Source organism: Exserohilum turcica (assembly GCF_000359705.1).
Source record: "Exserohilum turcica Et28A unplaced genomic scaffold SETTUscaffold_19, whole genome shotgun sequence".
In the NCBI taxonomy this organism is placed as follows: domain Eukaryota; kingdom Fungi; phylum Ascomycota; class Dothideomycetes; order Pleosporales; family Pleosporaceae; genus Exserohilum; species Exserohilum turcicum.
In genome coordinates this window covers 333,293-349,451 of record NW_007360014.1, presented here as the reverse complement: position 1 = coordinate 349,451, position 16,159 = coordinate 333,293, and the positions used below count along the sequence as shown (strand labels likewise).

General features: G+C 55.0%; 10 protein-coding genes across 10 annotated transcripts; 6 read left to right on the top strand and 4 right to left on the bottom strand.

Moving 5' to 3' along the window:
* Positions 1 to 667: 667 nt before the first annotated feature.
* On the top strand, positions 668 to 1,018 carry SETTUDRAFT_161126 (uncharacterized protein; the record flags this gene model as incomplete). The annotated part of the gene is made up of 1 exon (XM_008026622.1): positions 668 to 1,018. The coding sequence occupies one exon, from the start codon at positions 668 to 670 to the stop codon at positions 1,016 to 1,018; it is 351 nt and encodes a 116-aa protein (XP_008024813.1).
* Positions 1,019 to 1,510: 492 nt separating this feature from the next.
* SETTUDRAFT_169011 (uncharacterized protein) lies at positions 1,511 to 2,058 on the bottom strand. Its single transcript, XM_008026621.1, has one exon. The coding sequence runs from the start codon at positions 1,834 to 1,836 to the stop codon at positions 1,645 to 1,647; it is 192 nt and encodes a 63-aa protein (XP_008024812.1). The 5' UTR covers positions 1,837 to 2,058; the 3' UTR covers positions 1,511 to 1,644.
* Positions 2,059 to 2,955: 897 nt separating this feature from the next.
* Positions 2,956 to 4,181, top strand: SETTUDRAFT_169010 (carbohydrate esterase family 3 protein). Its single transcript, XM_008026620.1, has 2 exons — positions 2,956 to 3,303; positions 3,394 to 4,181. The coding sequence occupies exons 1-2, from the start codon at positions 3,199 to 3,201 to the stop codon at positions 4,072 to 4,074; spliced, it is 786 nt and encodes a 261-aa protein (XP_008024811.1). The 5' UTR covers positions 2,956 to 3,198; the 3' UTR covers positions 4,075 to 4,181.
* A 461-nt stretch (positions 4,182 to 4,642) lies between these two features.
* SETTUDRAFT_184490 (uncharacterized protein) lies at positions 4,643 to 5,182 on the bottom strand (the record flags this gene model as incomplete). The annotated part of the gene is made up of 1 exon (XM_008026619.1): positions 4,643 to 5,182. The coding sequence occupies one exon, from the start codon at positions 5,180 to 5,182 to the stop codon at positions 4,817 to 4,819; it is 366 nt and encodes a 121-aa protein (XP_008024810.1). The 3' UTR covers positions 4,643 to 4,816.
* Positions 5,183 to 5,390: 208 nt separating this feature from the next.
* SETTUDRAFT_169009 (uncharacterized protein) lies at positions 5,391 to 6,498 on the bottom strand. The gene is made up of 4 exons (XM_008026618.1): positions 6,236 to 6,498; positions 6,074 to 6,184; positions 5,546 to 6,021; positions 5,391 to 5,485 (listed from the first exon to the last, which is right to left on the bottom strand). Exons 1-3 carry the CDS (start codon positions 6,487 to 6,489, stop codon positions 5,712 to 5,714), a joined length of 675 nt encoding a protein of 224 aa, XP_008024809.1. The 5' UTR covers positions 6,490 to 6,498; the 3' UTR covers positions 5,391 to 5,485; positions 5,546 to 5,711.
* A 128-nt stretch (positions 6,499 to 6,626) lies between these two features.
* Positions 6,627 to 7,576, top strand: SETTUDRAFT_169007 (uncharacterized protein). The gene is made up of 6 exons (XM_008026617.1): positions 6,627 to 6,663; positions 6,726 to 6,781; positions 6,837 to 6,851; positions 7,026 to 7,176; positions 7,267 to 7,332; positions 7,384 to 7,576. Exons 2-6 carry the CDS (start codon positions 6,734 to 6,736, stop codon positions 7,407 to 7,409), a joined length of 306 nt encoding a protein of 101 aa, XP_008024808.1. The 5' UTR covers positions 6,627 to 6,663; positions 6,726 to 6,733; the 3' UTR covers positions 7,410 to 7,576.
* Positions 7,577 to 8,026: 450 nt separating this feature from the next.
* Positions 8,027 to 12,913, top strand: SETTUDRAFT_47310 (uncharacterized protein). The gene is made up of 3 exons (XM_008026553.1): positions 8,027 to 8,197; positions 8,357 to 8,616; positions 8,664 to 12,913. Exons 2-3 carry the CDS (start codon positions 8,371 to 8,373, stop codon positions 12,432 to 12,434), a joined length of 4,017 nt encoding a protein of 1,338 aa, XP_008024744.1. The 5' UTR covers positions 8,027 to 8,197; positions 8,357 to 8,370; the 3' UTR covers positions 12,435 to 12,913.
* A 185-nt stretch (positions 12,914 to 13,098) lies between these two features.
* Positions 13,099 to 13,671, top strand: SETTUDRAFT_169005 (uncharacterized protein). The gene has a single exon (XM_008026616.1). It carries the CDS (start codon positions 13,121 to 13,123, stop codon positions 13,649 to 13,651), a length of 531 nt encoding a protein of 176 aa, XP_008024807.1. The 5' UTR covers positions 13,099 to 13,120; the 3' UTR covers positions 13,652 to 13,671.
* A 465-nt stretch (positions 13,672 to 14,136) lies between these two features.
* Positions 14,137 to 14,767, top strand: SETTUDRAFT_161119 (uncharacterized protein; the record flags this gene model as incomplete). The annotated part of the gene is made up of 3 exons (XM_008026615.1): positions 14,137 to 14,279; positions 14,353 to 14,682; positions 14,725 to 14,767. 3 exons carry the CDS (start codon positions 14,137 to 14,139, stop codon positions 14,765 to 14,767), a joined length of 516 nt encoding a protein of 171 aa, XP_008024806.1.
* A 33-nt stretch (positions 14,768 to 14,800) lies between these two features.
* Positions 14,801 to 15,565, bottom strand: SETTUDRAFT_39370 (uncharacterized protein; the record flags this gene model as incomplete). Its single annotated transcript, XM_008026539.1, has 1 exon — positions 14,801 to 15,565. The coding sequence occupies one exon, from the start codon at positions 15,563 to 15,565 to the stop codon at positions 14,801 to 14,803; it is 765 nt and encodes a 254-aa protein (XP_008024730.1).
* Positions 15,566 to 16,159: the final 594 nt, after the last annotated feature.

The window sequence follows — 16,159 nt, the reverse complement described above, 5'->3', positions numbered from 1 at the left end:
AAGATGATGCGCGTGAGCCCCTCTCCCCCGCCGCACAGGGCATCGATGGTGCCCTGCTTTTTGCGGTTGCTATGATAACGGCTCGAGCATTGTGTGTAGCATCCGTGCATGGCCTCGTCCGTCTATCGGATCACACGGCACAGGATGCAATGCTTAATTGCGATTAAGCAAAACCTTTGTTCAACGTCTGTCAATGTTGACCTCGTGCGTGTTGTTTCCTTTTCTCTTGTGTGTCCTTGTGTCAGGCCAAAGGCTTACTGTACGCCACATGCGCGAAACTGTTACATCGCGTGGAAACGCAGAACCCATGCGTGCGGGGCGAGTTGCACCGTCTATCGTCGCTTGCTCTTTTGCACGACTCACATTGCTGCTGTGAAAATGCCGCTGCAGGAGCGATTGGGTTTGTCCTTGTGTCGTGGCATATGGACGGTGGCTCTCCCAAGGTGCTAGTTCAATGAGTCGAGGTGCCCAAGGGAAGAAAACAACAAGTCAACCACTTGTTGGTGTAGCAGTAAAGTTATCGGCACTGCAGATCAGAAATCATAGATAGTCTGAGTCAATGGTAGACTAGAGAATTAGCTTTGGGGTACCGGAAGTCACTTTTTAGCGGCGGCATGTCTCACACAGATGCCGCTTACCACTTCGCCTCTAGTCGTCAGGGCTAGAAATGGTAAATGGGAGTACCTGCCAAGTCTGTCATTGCCGGTACGATGTATCAGACTCTGGGAATGCGGAAAAGCAAGTTGATGTTCGATATTGTGTTCCGTACATGGAAGACGGTACGTGCGACTTGTACCTGAAGATAGGCGTCGAGATGGTCGTTGTGGATCGCGTGGATGCTAGAGCAGCGGCAGAGACGGATCCTCAAGCATCTGATCACAAGATGATGGAAGCGACATGGCAGTGTGCCAATAGTCTCACTCCACTTTTCCCTGACTCTGCACCTCTGCATGTGGAGTGCCAGCGTGATATTTTGCAGTGGCGAGAGGAGGCCAGAGAGAGACATGTACAGCGGTGAGGCGAGGCAAGGCTGACCGGCTGGCTGGCTGAAGCATGCACGTTCTAGAGTGTTGTAGGCCTTGTGCTCCGGATACGAAGTGGGCGTAGGCTGGAGGTTGTAAGGCGGGCAGCCAATTGCTGAGAGGGCTCTGTGCATGCAGCGGACAGGGTAGGGCAAATATTTGCAGGCTCCCGAGCAAAAGGGTAAAGGTTTCTTTTGTGGCTTGTGGCCAGAGGGGATCTGCTTCCTGTTCGGGCCAGGGCTGGACGTATTGGGACTGGATAAGCGAGCAAGTTTAACCGCACGCCGGTCAATAGCCTCAACATCATGGTCGTCTCTCGACCTTGCGGCTGATCGTCTCTCTCGCCATTGCGCATCTCGACGCCCCTGTCGCGCATCAGCGGCGGCCATGTGGGCAAGGCGAGTGTTGGCGGCAACGGCTAAACGGCAAAGGAGAGCGACGGTGCCTGCGACAGTAGTAGTTTGCAATGGGCGGGAATAGCGCGGGGATGGACAGTGGTTGGGATCGAGGGCCGGGTCGGGCAAAGAAGCAGCACCAAGGCCACGGCCTTAGGCACACGGCGCAAAGTTTCAACTAGCATTGGCGTGCGCATGCCGGAGCGGGCGTTCCATCAAGCAGAGTGTCATGGACGTTTCCCCTCGCCCGCAGCCGTGTTTCCAATGGCGGCCTTGGTAGGGCGTCGTGTGGAAAGTCGTAGCGGCCACCACTCTGCGCGTACTGCACTCTCCCATCTCTTTCTGGTGCTCTCCCGCCCTGGCGTCCGCGTGCCACGGACGCCCATACGCCATGTCCCGCCGTACGCCCATACGCCCATACCATAGGGCCACGCAGGCGCCAAGTCGATTGCGTTGCCAGAGAGGCGCCCTGCATATACGCACAAGGCATAAGCTCATCTGCCAACACGGCCAAGCTTTTGCACGCGTGCAGCGACAGAGGGCAGAGCAGCGAGATACGAGGCTCGCTGGCCTGCTCAATGCACGCCGGCGGCCCAGACGTGGGCCGACCCTGTACGCTGTCAGTTCTCGGTCGACCTGGCGACACACACTCACTGCTAGCGGTATGCGTGTGGGTGTGCATAGCGGACGGGCTCCGTTGTCGGTGGGCTGCTTTTCTGTCAGATATCTCACACTGAGACCTACAGTGTCGGACGGCGAGTCGAGGGCGTGTGGGCCTGTCAAGCTGTGGGCTCCGCTTGCACCGCCCTTGTCAGCAACTCCGTATGCGGTTCAGCAACGTCAGACGATGGCTGCCGGGTCTCACAGCTGTTCGCGGGCGGCAGCCTTGCTGGAGTCTTACGAGGGCGAGGATGCGGGCGAGGATGCGGTCGAGGGCAGGGTTAGCGGTTGGCGGTTGGCGTTCTCTCACTCGGCCCTGCATGCAGCACGCCCAGGAACCGCCGCCTATTCTTGCGCCCCACTCAGCGCGCCCCCGGCTCACCACACCCCTTCACCCTCACACTATACGCCGTCACTGTTTCTTGACCCAACCTGCCATGGAGGCGACGCTGTCCTTGGGGCGCCGGCCCTGGAAACAGGTTTCCGCCCGCACCCTCCGCCCTGTGTCGAAGCACAAACATCGGGCGCCCTCGACCACATCGCCATCCTGCCCGCCTGCAAATATAAGAAGGCCCTTTGGCTGCTCTCGCTCAGGCCCACTCACCTCCAGCCGCCAGTCCGACACTCCTCAACCCCGTTTGTACATAATTATCCACTGTACCATCACCGCTCTAGTCCGCTTTGAGATACCCTATCATCAATTCATCTATCCGTCTATCTTTGTCGCCTTCACTACCGGATCGGCAGCAGGGACTAGTCCACTAGACCCTGTGAATCGTATATATATATACATACTCAATCAAATTATCCGCCGCATCGACCACCACCTCCCGCGTCGCGGTAATTTGTCAACCGAGCGCCCCCCCCCCCCCCCCCCCGTCGCCGCAAAATCCCTAATCACCCAGCAAAAGACCGGGCGTCGTTTAAAAAATAAAAAGAGATCTGGCCCATTGATCACCATCGGCTTTTGGAATTCGAGTGTGTGCTTCTTCCAACTCCTATATACAAGGGCCCGGACTCCCAAAACTCCAAAAGCAACTGCTTTCAAAAGTCCCTTCAACAATAGCCTCGTAGCCTCCCCACACACACACACTCTACCCGGCTTCCACCCGTCTTTCACCATGGTCAAGTTCGCTGCTCTAGCCCTTGGGCTTCTCAGCATTGCCACTCAAGTCTGCGCGCAAAACACAGTCAAGGTCATGCCCTTTGGCGCCTCCATTGTCTCAGTAAGCCTCCCATCTCTCAAAGTCACACCCGCGCTCGACTTTGTCCCCTCGAAAATTCCACTTTTTTTTTGATACTAACCATATCCACAGCGATGCTGGCGCGCCGATCTCCAAACCCAGCTGCGGGCTGCTGGTGTCACCAACTTCGATTTCGTCGGCAGCCAAACTGGCAAGTGTGCTGGCACCAACATCGACCAAGACCACGAGGGCCACCCTGGCTCGCTGGCCACCGACTACGCAAAGAACGGCAACCTCACCGTATGGCTGGACAAGAACACGCCAGACGTAGTCCTCATGCTCGTCGGCACAAACGACGTGCTCATCGGCAAGAAGCCCGTCAGCGACATCCTCGCCGCCTACGACACACTCATTGCGCAGATGCGCGCCAAAAACGCAAAAATGCAAATCGTCTTCTCCAACCTGCTGCCCCTGGATCCCGCGCGCTTCCCCGCCGCCGCCGTCCAGGGCATAGTCGACCTCAACAACGCACTGAAGACCTATGTCCCCGGCAAAAGCAACCTCGAGAGCCCCGTTGTCCTCGTCGACAACTTTGCCGGCTTCGACGCCGTCAAGGACACAGATGACGGCGAGCACCCCAATACCGTCACTGGCATCCAGAAAATGGCCTCGAGGTTCCTGGATCCTACTTCCGATGCTATCGTGGCGGCGAGTACGGCTTCCGAAGCTTCGGTTGTCGGTGATATTCTGGGACGCGGATTCCACAAGAGGAGGTTGCTACAGCTGCAACAACAACAACAACAACAGCAGTAGAGCGAGTGAGAGTAGTAGCAGTGCTGTGGTGCTAGTAGTTAGAAACACTAATGTGAGGGGGAGCACATGTACGAAATAACGAATTCATGACTTTTTTCTCCTTCTTCATCATCATCATCAATATCTTCCTCTTCCTCTTCCTCTTCAACATCCCACTCGTGCCATTATTCCACCCATGTGCCTTTTTGCTCTGCATTTTTCCTTTTTGCCCCCCTCATTCTTCCGGCCCTCTCATGCATTAAAAAAAACCCGCACCTGACTTGTGGGGGTTTTTTTGTGCCTGACATATGTATGTACACATGTATGTCGCGGCGTGATCCCCCGAGTCCCGAGGAAATGCCATGCCAGACCAGACCAGACCAGACCATGCCATGCCAGCCGTCATAGCCGTAAAAGAACCCAAAAAAGGAAAATAAAAGAAAATGGCCGGCAGTCCGTCCGGGCGTCTTCCCATGCCACTGCCGATCTCTCTAAAACACGTGCTTTCTTCTTTTGTGGGTATGTTGGCATGGGTATTGATCTCTCTTTTTTGTGGTTGGTTGGTTGGTTGGATGGCTAGACCGTTACTGCGAGTGCATGTATAGAAATCCAAGCCGTGATGGCGAGTCGTCAGTCGTCGTTGCCGTCGCATTTTGCCTGGCCCATTTTTTCCTTCTCTTTCACAAGCGCATGAACTGGTCCGGGCGTGGAGCTGCAGCATCGGCGGTTTTGTCGTCTTTAGCGGCCCGTCGCGCGGCCAGTATCAAAAGCCAGTTAGCTCACACCCCCCCGTCCCCAATGAGACCCCAATACGATGTAACACGGAAAAGGAGATGCTAGCTGGTTTCCCCCAACGTACCATGATCCCTCGCGACTTCTTGCTCTCAATCAGCTTAGCTTCGGCCGCCGCGGCTGCTTTCTTGGCGGCTGTTTTCTGTAACGGGCGTGTCAGTGTCATTTGCTTGCATGGTCTGTTTCCTCGTTGTAAAACTCCGGATCTCCCTACGGCTTCTTCCGTGCGCTTCTCGTCGGCCATGGCCACGGCTAGAGCGGCTGCGAAGTTGTTGTTTTTGTTGTTGTTGTCCTCGTCGTCACAGACAAAGGTGGTGTCGTAGCCCGCATGCCCCATTCTTTAGGTGGTTGGTCGTGTACACTTGGCCGCCTTGGGGATTTCGATATCTTTGCGCGATTATTACGTTGGCTGCTCGGTGGGATAGATCCAGTGCTAGTAGTTTTGAGGCAATGTAGAGCCAGGGTAGAGATTAGAGTAGCTAGTATTGTAGAAAAAGGTTAGTGAGCCTCGAGACAATTTCACAAATCCTATAGTCGGATTTTTTGAGCAAAGTGCGACTGCAGTGCGTCTGCAGCGCGTCATCCGACGGTGAAAGCATACTTGAAGGCGCCAAGATCCGAGTATGCCCAATCGAGGCTGCTAAGAGTGAAGAGAAAAGTTTAGCAGAAAGACACATGAACAATGGAAAGGGGGACATGCAAATGTGAGTACAATAGAGACATGCTGTTCCGTGCAAATAGTGATAGACCATTTTAGACGATAAAAGGAGTGTTGCATCACAGCTGGGAATCGGCATGAAAGATATTGGAAATATAACTCAATGCAGTATAGACATGTGCCGTCTCTCGCATGCCGAATCCACCTCTTACTTGGTCAATATGACCTTGAGCTTCTTGGGGCTGTGAGTGAAGAGGTTGGCGTAGGCCTTGGGAGCAACCTTTCGCTTGTTGGGCTCCTGGACAAAGTACTCGTAGCCCTGCTTGTTAGCAAAGTTGATGGCGTCCTCCTTGCTCTTGAACGGTAGCCGCATGCCGTTCATGTAGTCGGCGGACGACTGCCAGCCCATGAGGGGGTTCTCCCATCGGTGACCCTTGGGGAGGACGTCCCAGTCCATCAGCCAGTGCGATGAGTTCCAGTTTCCAGACTGTGTGGCTGTCTTGGTGGGCTTGTAGATGCTACGGGTCATCAGCATGGCGCCTTGATATCAGACGAGCGGGGCTGGCGTACCGGACAGTACGCGCCTGGAGATCGGTTGGGGCGCCCGAAAGAACCGCGGCCGGCACAACCTCGCCAGGCTCGCTTCCGTCCATGACACGCTTCGGGATGGGGGAGAAGTTGCTAGCAACAGGTCAGCCGTATGCATGCTGCTACGGGCTCCAGATGACGCACGAGACACGGTAGTCGGTGGCGACGTTGTAGTCGGGCTGGTGCCTCATTCCCTCGGCAGCGCTCTCCTGGCGGATCTGCGTCGAAGAGCTCGTGAGCCTGACGGCGGGCGCATCCTCGGGGCTCGTCTTGTGTGCGTGCGGTGTCGGCTCGTTGGTCGAGTAGGCGCGGAATGAAGGGGCAACGGCCCTCGCGGCGGCGGGCCGCAGCGCAGGCGCAAGGAGCCGCGATCCAATTGACCTGGGGAGGGCGGACATGTTGGCGGCAGTGTCGGTGTGGCGGGCAGGACTTGGTGGTGATGTCGACGAGGTGAAGCTGGGGCGGCTCCTTGGCGAAAAGCGCCCCGGCATAATCCGTCTTGCAGCTTTCTTCTCGAACCTCACCACCGACCGCACGACCTCCATCTCCACTCCATCGTCTTGCCCGCCCTGGTACGCCTCCCGATCCCGACGACTACGCAGCAAGAGGGCAATTGAAGCTAATTGAGTGCCAGACGCCAAGATGAGCTTCATTACCAAGCGCGGTCTCTCGACCCTCATCCCCCCCAAGGTACCGCTTTCTGCCCGCCCCTCCTGTTGCGCAGCGCGCTGACAATGCTCTGCAGATTGCCTCGCCCAGTGTAAGAGCCCCCTCCCCAAGAATCGCCAGGATATTCCGAGCACCCGCGACCGTCATGACCCACTTTTCCGAGCACGACGAAATGCACCCACACCTACGATTCCCCGAACACACTGCATCGCACGCCCGAAGCCCGACATGTCGTAACCAGGAGCAGAGCTGATGTATCCACCAGGCTATCGGTTCTTCCCCCAATGCCGTCCGCATGCAAAAGGTGGTCAACTTCTACGAGAAGCTTCCCCGTGGCCCAGCTCCCGAGCCCGAGGCCAAGGGCCTCCTTGGACGCTACCAGAAGAAGTACATGGGCAAGAACCCATCAGGAAGGCGTGAGTATCCCCGGCGATATTGTGAAAGAGGACAGCTGCGGATAGGCAGACAAAATATGGCACATGGAACATGCGACTGACCACGCACAGCGCTCGTGCACGTTATTGGCTTCCTGATTGCGCTTGGCTACGCCCAGAACTACTACTTCCATCTCCGTAAGTTTGATTAGCGGTTGTCGCTGAGGCGCTGTGACTCACCACTCGCAGGCCACCACAAGAACAACGAGCACTAGACGCTCGTTTGAATGCGCTGTATGATCACGAGTGGATAGGCAGCACGTGTATATGTAAAGTGTAGATGGAATCAAGCACTCTACCAAGACACCTTGTCTGATTATTGCATTTTCCATGTTTTCCGTTTGAGTTCGCACAAGGACCTGCGCAGCCCCGGACACTCCTCTGGACAGGGCATCCGAACGTTGTGCGCCAGTGTGGCGACCGAGAGCGCCTGGTACCTGAAATGCGCGACATGTCTCATTGCACAGTGATTGCTTTTGGGAGTGGTGAAAGCTTCGCACGTGGCGGGTGCGGCATGTGTCTCTCGCCCTGCCCGATGCCGCCACCTATGACTTTGCCATGCCTCGCCTGACTCCCATCGCCGTATAACAAGCGTGTATCATTCACGCTGCACTAGCTGCGTGACGTGTGCCAACTTTCGTCATACTGGGACTCCCATACGACCAAGGCCTCAGCCCGTGCCAAGACCTGCGCCTCTCACCATCGTGGCTACTGCCCGCCTCAACCTCCTATACACCACCGATCCACACCCGCAAATTGCCCCACCACCAAAGGGCCCCCTCTACCCATTCCCTCCCACCTGGCCACGACTCGACGCCGTCCGGTCCCCCAGCGCGACTTTGCCCGTGTTCGCGACTGCCCTCGCCAGCCCGCTCAGCCCGCCTCAACTCGAAACACTCGAAACACGGTGTCACCCGACCGCGTAAAGCCAGGAACTTGCAGATAGCACCTCTGCGGAAGCGCCCACTCTCCCTCCGTGGCGACTCTTAGCATCTGACACTAGGTGATTACTTCCAACTTTTCTTAGCTCGGATGTCGCATGAGGACGATCGCGGGCATCCGGCTAGATTCGACTCACAGCAGTCCACGCCACGCACGCCGACGTCTTCCTTCAAGTCTGAGCACAAGCACGATTCTGACTTTGGTCCTTGCGCCACCGCAGTTCCGGAAACTGTTATGGCAGAGCAGGTTGCCAAAGATGTGGTAAAGGAAGCACAGTCGGTGGGACGTCCTGCGCCCATCGACGACTCTGCGTCAACTACCAACGACCCCGCCGTGAACGGCGACCCGCCCTCGGGCACAGCGACCACGAAACCGACTCCTCCCGAAGCGCCCTCTACCAAACCCACCATGAACGGCACAGATTCAGCCTCGACTGGTGGTGCACACGTGTTGGACAAGGCCCAAGGACCCGCGGCAGCTGTAAGTAGAGACGATCTGGGATACAGAGGTGGCATTGACAGCGTCAGACGGACAACAAGCAGTCAGGCGCATCGCAGCATGAGAATAAGCAGCCCCACCTTACGGGGGCATCCAGCGAACTTTTGATGGCCGATTCGCAGGCTGTGGCTGACGCGAGTGGCGGTTCCGACACAGATATCAGCCGTCCCGGCAGCGTTGACCAGTCGAAGCGCGACGGAACTCACGTGCGCACCAGCTCGGCAGCGAAGAAACAGCCGTTCAAATCGGTATCGGTCACGAAGAGCTTTCTGGCGAAAACGGTTCCCTCGGCCTCTGCTGCGCGACCTGGCGATAAAGCAACCCCCGCTGCACCCCTCAAGGCTTCAAGCGTGCTTTCGGCAAAGCCTCGACTCGTAGCGAAATCAGGTACAAGCAATACCCCACGTACGCTCGGACAGGCCAATGGCGCGGGCGCGGGCCCAGATGCGAGCAAAGTCTGGAATAAGAACCAGCCAGTACCTCCACCCCCGCCCAAGCAGTTTACCGATGAGGAATTGAAGCAGCAGTACGGAATTCACCTGGCGACGCGTTTACAGGCAGATGAAGCTGGAAAAGAAGCCAAGTGGGCAGACATTGACGATGATGAGGACGACTGGGCCCCAGAAACTGTGCAGTGGATGGATGGAACAAAGTCTTCGGTCACAACGCAGCAAGAAACACCCCCGCCCCCCGCAGAAGAGCCAAAGACGATACTCAAGCCGGAAGCGCCTGTCGAGACGCCCAAGCCTTCAACGTCCCCGTCTCCGACTGCGAGTGCGCCCAAACCGAGCGTCACCGGGGGCAACAAGACCATTCTAAAGCCAGGAGCACATGCACAGCCAACTACTGGAAAATCAAGCCTAGTTCTCAAGGGCCAGCCAGAGAAGCCAACACTTGTGGCCAAGCCATCTGCGACCGAGAAGAAGTCGCCATGGGCCCCGCTACCTCCCATTGAGAAGGTGTCACCCGTGCAAATCAATCCTCCAGCTCACCAGCCACCTCCTCAACGGTATTCACAGCGAGATTCTCATCCCTACGATAGCATGCCCCCGCTACCCGCCAAGGAGATTGCCCCGGACGACTTCAACCGATCGTGGCGTAATGATAGCGGTGGCCGAGACAACCGAGATGGCAGAGAGCTTTTCAACTCGCAGAGCGGCCGCTATGAGCCCGTACACAACGATGCGCGGAGAGGTGCCCCGCGCGATAGTGGCTTCCGACAGCAGCCATCTTTGTTGCAGAGGCCCTCTCAAGACGGCCCAGCAGAACCGTCAGCTGCGTTCCAGACCTCGAGAGCAAGTGCGGACGGGCCGACATGGGGCAGGCGGAGGAACTCGTCAAACGTCAGTGGCGGTATGCCTAGACGCATGTCGATAGATCCCCGAGCACCCGACATGCCCACCGGTCCTATGCACATGGAGCGCCGTGAATCCCATTCCGTCAATGGTTTCGACCATGCCGAGTCTGTGGCTTCTCGAAACTCGCCTTTCCAGCAGATGAGGTCCCCCAACATCGCTCACGCACACCCGGCCTCGCCCTACGGTTCCGCCGCTGCGCCCGCCGTCCAGGATGCACAGCCATCCGCACCAGCACCCCCTGTCGAGGATCCTGTTGAAGTACAGAAGCGCCTCATGGCTGAGAAGATTGAGCGCGCTCGTCTCAAGAAGCAACAAGACCAGGAGGCAGAGAGGCGTGCAGAAGCAGAGAGGAAAGAGCGTATCGCCAAGAAGCTTGCTGCCATGGGCCCGCCTGAAACAAAGTCAAAGACCAAGGACCCATCCCCCTCGCGGCCTGAAAAGTCCCCACAGAAGGAAAAGGCCACTCCTGCTTCGGTGCAGTCGCCGCCGAAACCGCCTGTCCCGACTGCAGACGGGGAGGTTACCCAGTATGGCATGATGAAGGTGCACCAGCCTCACCCGGTCAGGAAATCGCCTCAGACTGAGCACGCCCACGTCTCTCGACCGGGACAGCAGGGCCCAGCACCGGCAAACGCCCCGCCTTCACTGGAACAGCAACCCGCGCAGCCGTTTGACACCTTTGCTCGTGACAGCGACAAATCAAAGCTGTCTTCACAGCCAGAGGTCACCGTTCACCAATCAGATGGCACTGCTCCTCCCGGGCCCAGACCGCAGGGTCCTCCAGTCGCTTGGTCGTCTGCAACAGCGCCCCAACCCCGACCCTGGACCTCGCAAGTTTGGGGACCGCCACAAGCAAAAGATCGCGCTCTCGGGAACGGTACCTTTGATTCGGGCTATCGAGGCCAGTCCCGCCCCGGAGCTCAGCAGCCACTTCCGGTCCAAGCACCTGCGACAGCTCCTATCGGCACCACCATCGCTGCACCGGGTCTTGCGTCACAGACAGCTAGGCAGATGCCTCCGTCACAGCAAATTTTCCAGCCGCGATCTTCGCATGGGCAGCCACCCGCGGCCTCAATGTCGAGTCGACCTGTCACCGCCATCACTGGCGGCGGCTGGGACACCTTTGGGGAGCTCATCTCAAAGGACGATGACGAAGCCAAGGCGAGAAACAGGCAGGAACGAGAACGTCAGGGCGAGGCTTTCCGCCCCGAGCTTCGAGAAACCTACAAGGACCAGAGAGGCCAAGCGCAGGTCACGCTGCATGACAAGATAGCTGCCGACATGGCCCTCGCCGAAGGCCTGAAGAAGGACGACATTTCAAAGTCTGTAATTGAAGTTTCATCGCCACAACAAGGCCTCGGTCAAGGCACCCTTCAACAAGCTACTGGTTCCCGTGCATCCCGCTTCTTCCCTCGCCCGGCTGAGCCTTCGACGGAGCTAATGCCATCTTCAACAACGTTTGCGTCAAGCAAGGCCGACTCGCCCCCTCCTCCCCCGGAGACGGAGACGCACCCTGCCTTCACTAGCGAGACGGGACACCCACAGGTTAGATTGCCGAAACCCTCACCTGTTGTACGACTGCCTCCTTCGGCAGCAGGTAGCGGCCAGCCTGCTCCTGCTCATGTGAACATGCCATCGCGTGGACAGTCCCTGGGAGCCAGGCCCCTGGCCATGAACCCGGAATGGCAGGCTCGGTTTAACAAGCTCCTCGACAAACCCGGATCTACTCGCGCATCGCCGCATGTTGCTACCCCTGCTGTCCCGGTCGTCTCTCCGCAGCAAGGCGCTGTTGCTCCCGCAGCCCTGTCAAAGGCTGCTCTTGACGTTCGTGGAAACACCGGCCCGGCTACCGTGTCGCTCCCTACCGCACCACCAACCAAGTTCTTCGCGAACGACCGTGGTAAGGAAGTGATTACCCGCAAGGGCGCCGAGGCCCTCTTTGAAGATCGGGAGTTTGGTTCTCTTCCCACTGTCAAGCTTTCCAAGGTCCCTCATCTTGCAGCAAATCAGCCCGTCAAGGCCGCGCCCAAGGAGGATCAGTATCCCAAGTACAAAAAGTTTGAGAATCCATTCACGATTCGCCGACTGGAGGCGTTTGACATTGAAAAGACGGCGCAGAACAAGGGCAAGTTCGACGTGGTTATACGCATTGCGAACATGCGTGAGCCTGTGACCAAGTCGGTTCAGAGGAAGCACTACGGTTCCAAGCTCAATCGACAGGTCAAGCCCAAGGCGGCAGGTAGCCCAAGCGCAGCTTTCCCCAACGGAGCAAAAGACCGGCCACGCAAGCCCTCTCAACAAGGTCAGGCTGATCGCTCGTACAGCAGCAACAGCAACAGCACTACTCATCCATCCGGCGCAAAATCGTGGACCAGCAACAGCAACGCGCGCGCACCGGCAGCCCACCAGCCTACGACGTGGGCGAAACTCGCGGCCGCCTAAAAGTGCTCTTTTATGATTTTGGCATCGTCACTTCGTTGTGCAGCAAATCTTTGCCTCCAAATCTATGTCCAGAAATCGGCATGTGTTGCCACGCTCACTCAACGGGATCAACACTAGAGCGCTCATGCGCACATACGACTGTTCTGATAAATTCATCGGCTTGTTGTACTGGTTTGACGCTGCTTCTGTGGCTAGTACATCATCCCGCCCTTTTTCTTCATTAACAGTAGAACTTGCGGCATCTTGTACCACAACGCTTCGAGTGGAGCACAAGGTCGCTTTTTCCGGGAGGCAGTGTACTCCCGAATTTCTCATCTCTTTTGGTTGTTCAACATTCACTCTTGTTTTACATGAAAACTTATTCTCGGACCTGACGGGGTTTTCTTGGACCTTCGTTCATCTCCTTTTGCCATAACGGGCGTCTGGACGCGAGTATGGGTATTGATCGGTACGACGGGACATGACCTCGTGAATGCGGTAGTGGGACGAATTAGAGCATTCATGTACTGTTAATAATACTTTGAAAACTTCATGGTGGCTCCAGACATGCTGACAATGTGATATGATTGGATGCTGAATCATGACATCACGATGAGGTTTGAGTTATCCTTACACCTCCTATTTTACAACGGCACTGCGGTTGTGCTACCCCGCCGCCCTGCAAGCTCAACACCCAACCTTTGAGCATGGCATCCAACTTTCTCACACTTGATGTTTCAGGCCGCAAGTTCCGCTGTAGCAAAGCTGTGCTCTCGACATCACCTTACTTTGAGAATCTCTTTGCTCGATGGGAGGACAGTGCAGACCGTCAAGTCGATGGGTCGTATCTTATCGACGCGGATCCAGATGTTTTCAAGCACCTACTGGACTTCATGCGCCGGCCTGCGAGGTTTCCTTTATACTGGAACAGAGAAGAGGGATTCGATTACTTATTGTACAGCAAGTTGGAGGCTGAGGCTGACTACTTTATGCTAGAGGATCTGAGGGACTGGATTCAAGAGAAGAAGTATTTGGAAGTTGTTGAAATGCGTCAAGTCATTCATGAAAATAAAGAGGCATGGGAACATTGTAGTGGAACTTCATATCTTCAACACTTTATCCTCAAAGGAGCTATCGGGGGTCATGGATCAACACAGATACAAGCTCCAGACAGGTTGGTAACGATCGAAACGGAGATCTCCTTTGACCACGAAGTTTTGATAAATAATAGAGCATAAGGCTTTGCTCAATATCTGGGAATGACACACTCTAGATTTCGCGCTTCGTTTTTGTTGAGATCCCATCGCTCAAGATGACGTTTAGATACTAGTCCCTGCGTATCTTTACTACCAGTACCAATACAGATATATCCATGGAACTGGACTCAAAACGCCATGTGCTAGAGTACCGTTGAAGCGAACTGATGAGATTTCGCACGTAGTGCGCAAGAAGCTTGCTGTCTTGCGTATTCAATGGTTTGTAAGCAGCGTGTACCAACGTCAATGAAGTCTTATTGATGATGCGTCGATAGTCACCTTGCCGAGATGATAAAACACCATTGTTTCCTTGCATCTACCCCGCCAAACCGGATTTCAATCAGATAGACATTGATCAAAGGAAAGCTTGATCTAAGAGAAGAAGAAGAAGAAGAAGAAGAAGAAGAAGAAGAAGAAGAAGAAGAAGAAGAAGAAGAAGAAGAAAAAAGAAAATGAAGGAGGTGGAAATGAACTTTCAATCCTCCGTCATCTGGCCCCCACCATTCCTACCCAGAATAACCAACAACTTTCTTTCCAACGAGCGCATAGCAAAATATATTACTTGTACCCAGATCTGGAGTCTCCTTGCCAACATATCAACGTGGGAATCGTATGATAAAAACTGTGCATGGATTACTCCGCCTGAGAACAAAAAACAAGAATAACAATAGCAATGATGGTAGCAATAATAGTCAGTTTCTACACAAAGACGAGGTGTCCAAATTCTCCACCTTCGGTTGCCGGCCTCTCGCTTGCACGACGCAAGAATCAGAGGCACCAAAGAGCAATGGGCGCGCGGGCCGCCTCTCTTGGTGCACCAAGACGCCCGATGGGCTCGAGGTGTACCATGCGTGGCTCTTCAAGGATCTCGAGAGCCAGCGCGTCCGGGTGTTGACCCGGGAAAGCCAGATTAGAGCCGTTTTTAAGGAGTTGGAGGCGCAGACACCGAATTCAATGTTACTTGGACATCAGGATTGGTTGGACGGGCTGATTACTGCGGCAAGGGTAGACAGGTGGGAAAGACGAATTTGGAGGCTGTGGGGTTTCCGGTTCAGAAGGATAAGTGAGAAGTTGTCGAATGAGGTGGCTGATGTGTAGTTGAGACGACGTACAAGGTATCCTGGGACGTGGTCAGTTTTCCATGAGTATCTTGCTATCCTGGGTTGGAAGTAGTGGCTCTGGTAGTTGTAGTGCCCAATTGCTATATGTGTGCATTGTTTCCGAGGCCAACGGCGCTTCGGCAATATCCCAGTATTGCTGCATGTCCTCGGTCTGGTAGTGGCTCTGTGAATTCAGATGCTGGCACCTGCAAACGCTCTCGTTACATGGGAGCTGGCTGGATAGGTTTTCCTCTGAAATAGGTGCGTAGCGTGTGTCTGGGTGCTGCGTAGGCTGGAAGAAATGGTCTGTCCAGGGATAGTACCATACATCTGGAGCGGGACTTTGGGTATAACTATCGTCATAGAACATGCTCCATGGTTGGAAGTCTTCGGTCTGTTGGCTCCATCCATATTGTGTGACAGGAACAAGTTCGTAGGGGAGGCCAGAGCTGCAGTCTTGCTGTACATGTCGATTGAAATCCTGCCAGATGTGATTGTCGTGTTGAACAGGAAAAGACGGGCTTCCATCGAGTTCGTATTCAAAGGCATGTTGATCAGGCCAATGGCTTGCAGGGAACGATGGCTGTGGAAGTGATGTGTCTGTAGTTTCTCTTGGTGTTTTGTCGATGAAATGGTATTGCTCAAGAGCGGAGTGAGGGATCTGAGCTACTGACTCTGCTTCTAGATACCGCCCTGAATCAATCAAGACGCTAGTGTTCTCATCTTGATGCGTCTTCGATTGGCTTGAAGTGCCGATGAGTGTGGCGAAGTCAATTAGGAAATCCAGTGCGTTCATGTTGTCAGAGGTTGAAGTTGAAGGCTGCCCTTGAATTCATGTCAAGGAAAAGCAGAATTTGAAGCTTTCATACTTTCTTCACCCATGTACAAAAGTCGCAATGTTGCACGAACCGTACTCGTACTAGACGGGTGTCACGTATCGTTCATGCAATGTGATGGGCCATATCAGTCTTGATACAGATAGTCTTTCAATATGCCGAACCTTCCCTTTTCTGTTGTTTGTGTTCATTCTGACCCGGGTTTATCATTTGCATTCACGATGGGTAGTGCATATATGAATGGAAGAATGAACGGCTAGTCTGACAACCTAGTGTGCGTGAACAGCAGTGGAAGGACATTTGTTTGATTATTGTTAAAACGCAAAGGAAAAATAGATGAGGTTCTCTCAATCCTAGCAACAGTGATTACGTAGTCTGCGAAATGGTGTGCAGTACGATGTACTTTCGTTGAGTGGAAAAGGTAGCACGGTTTCCTTCGCACCGAGGTTGTCGAGTCCGAAGTGTGACGAAGCTGGGGTGATCAGGTGATGTTCCACGACTGATACTGCGCAAGAAATATCGATTGCTAGACGGTTGCGTGATGGATTCGTACA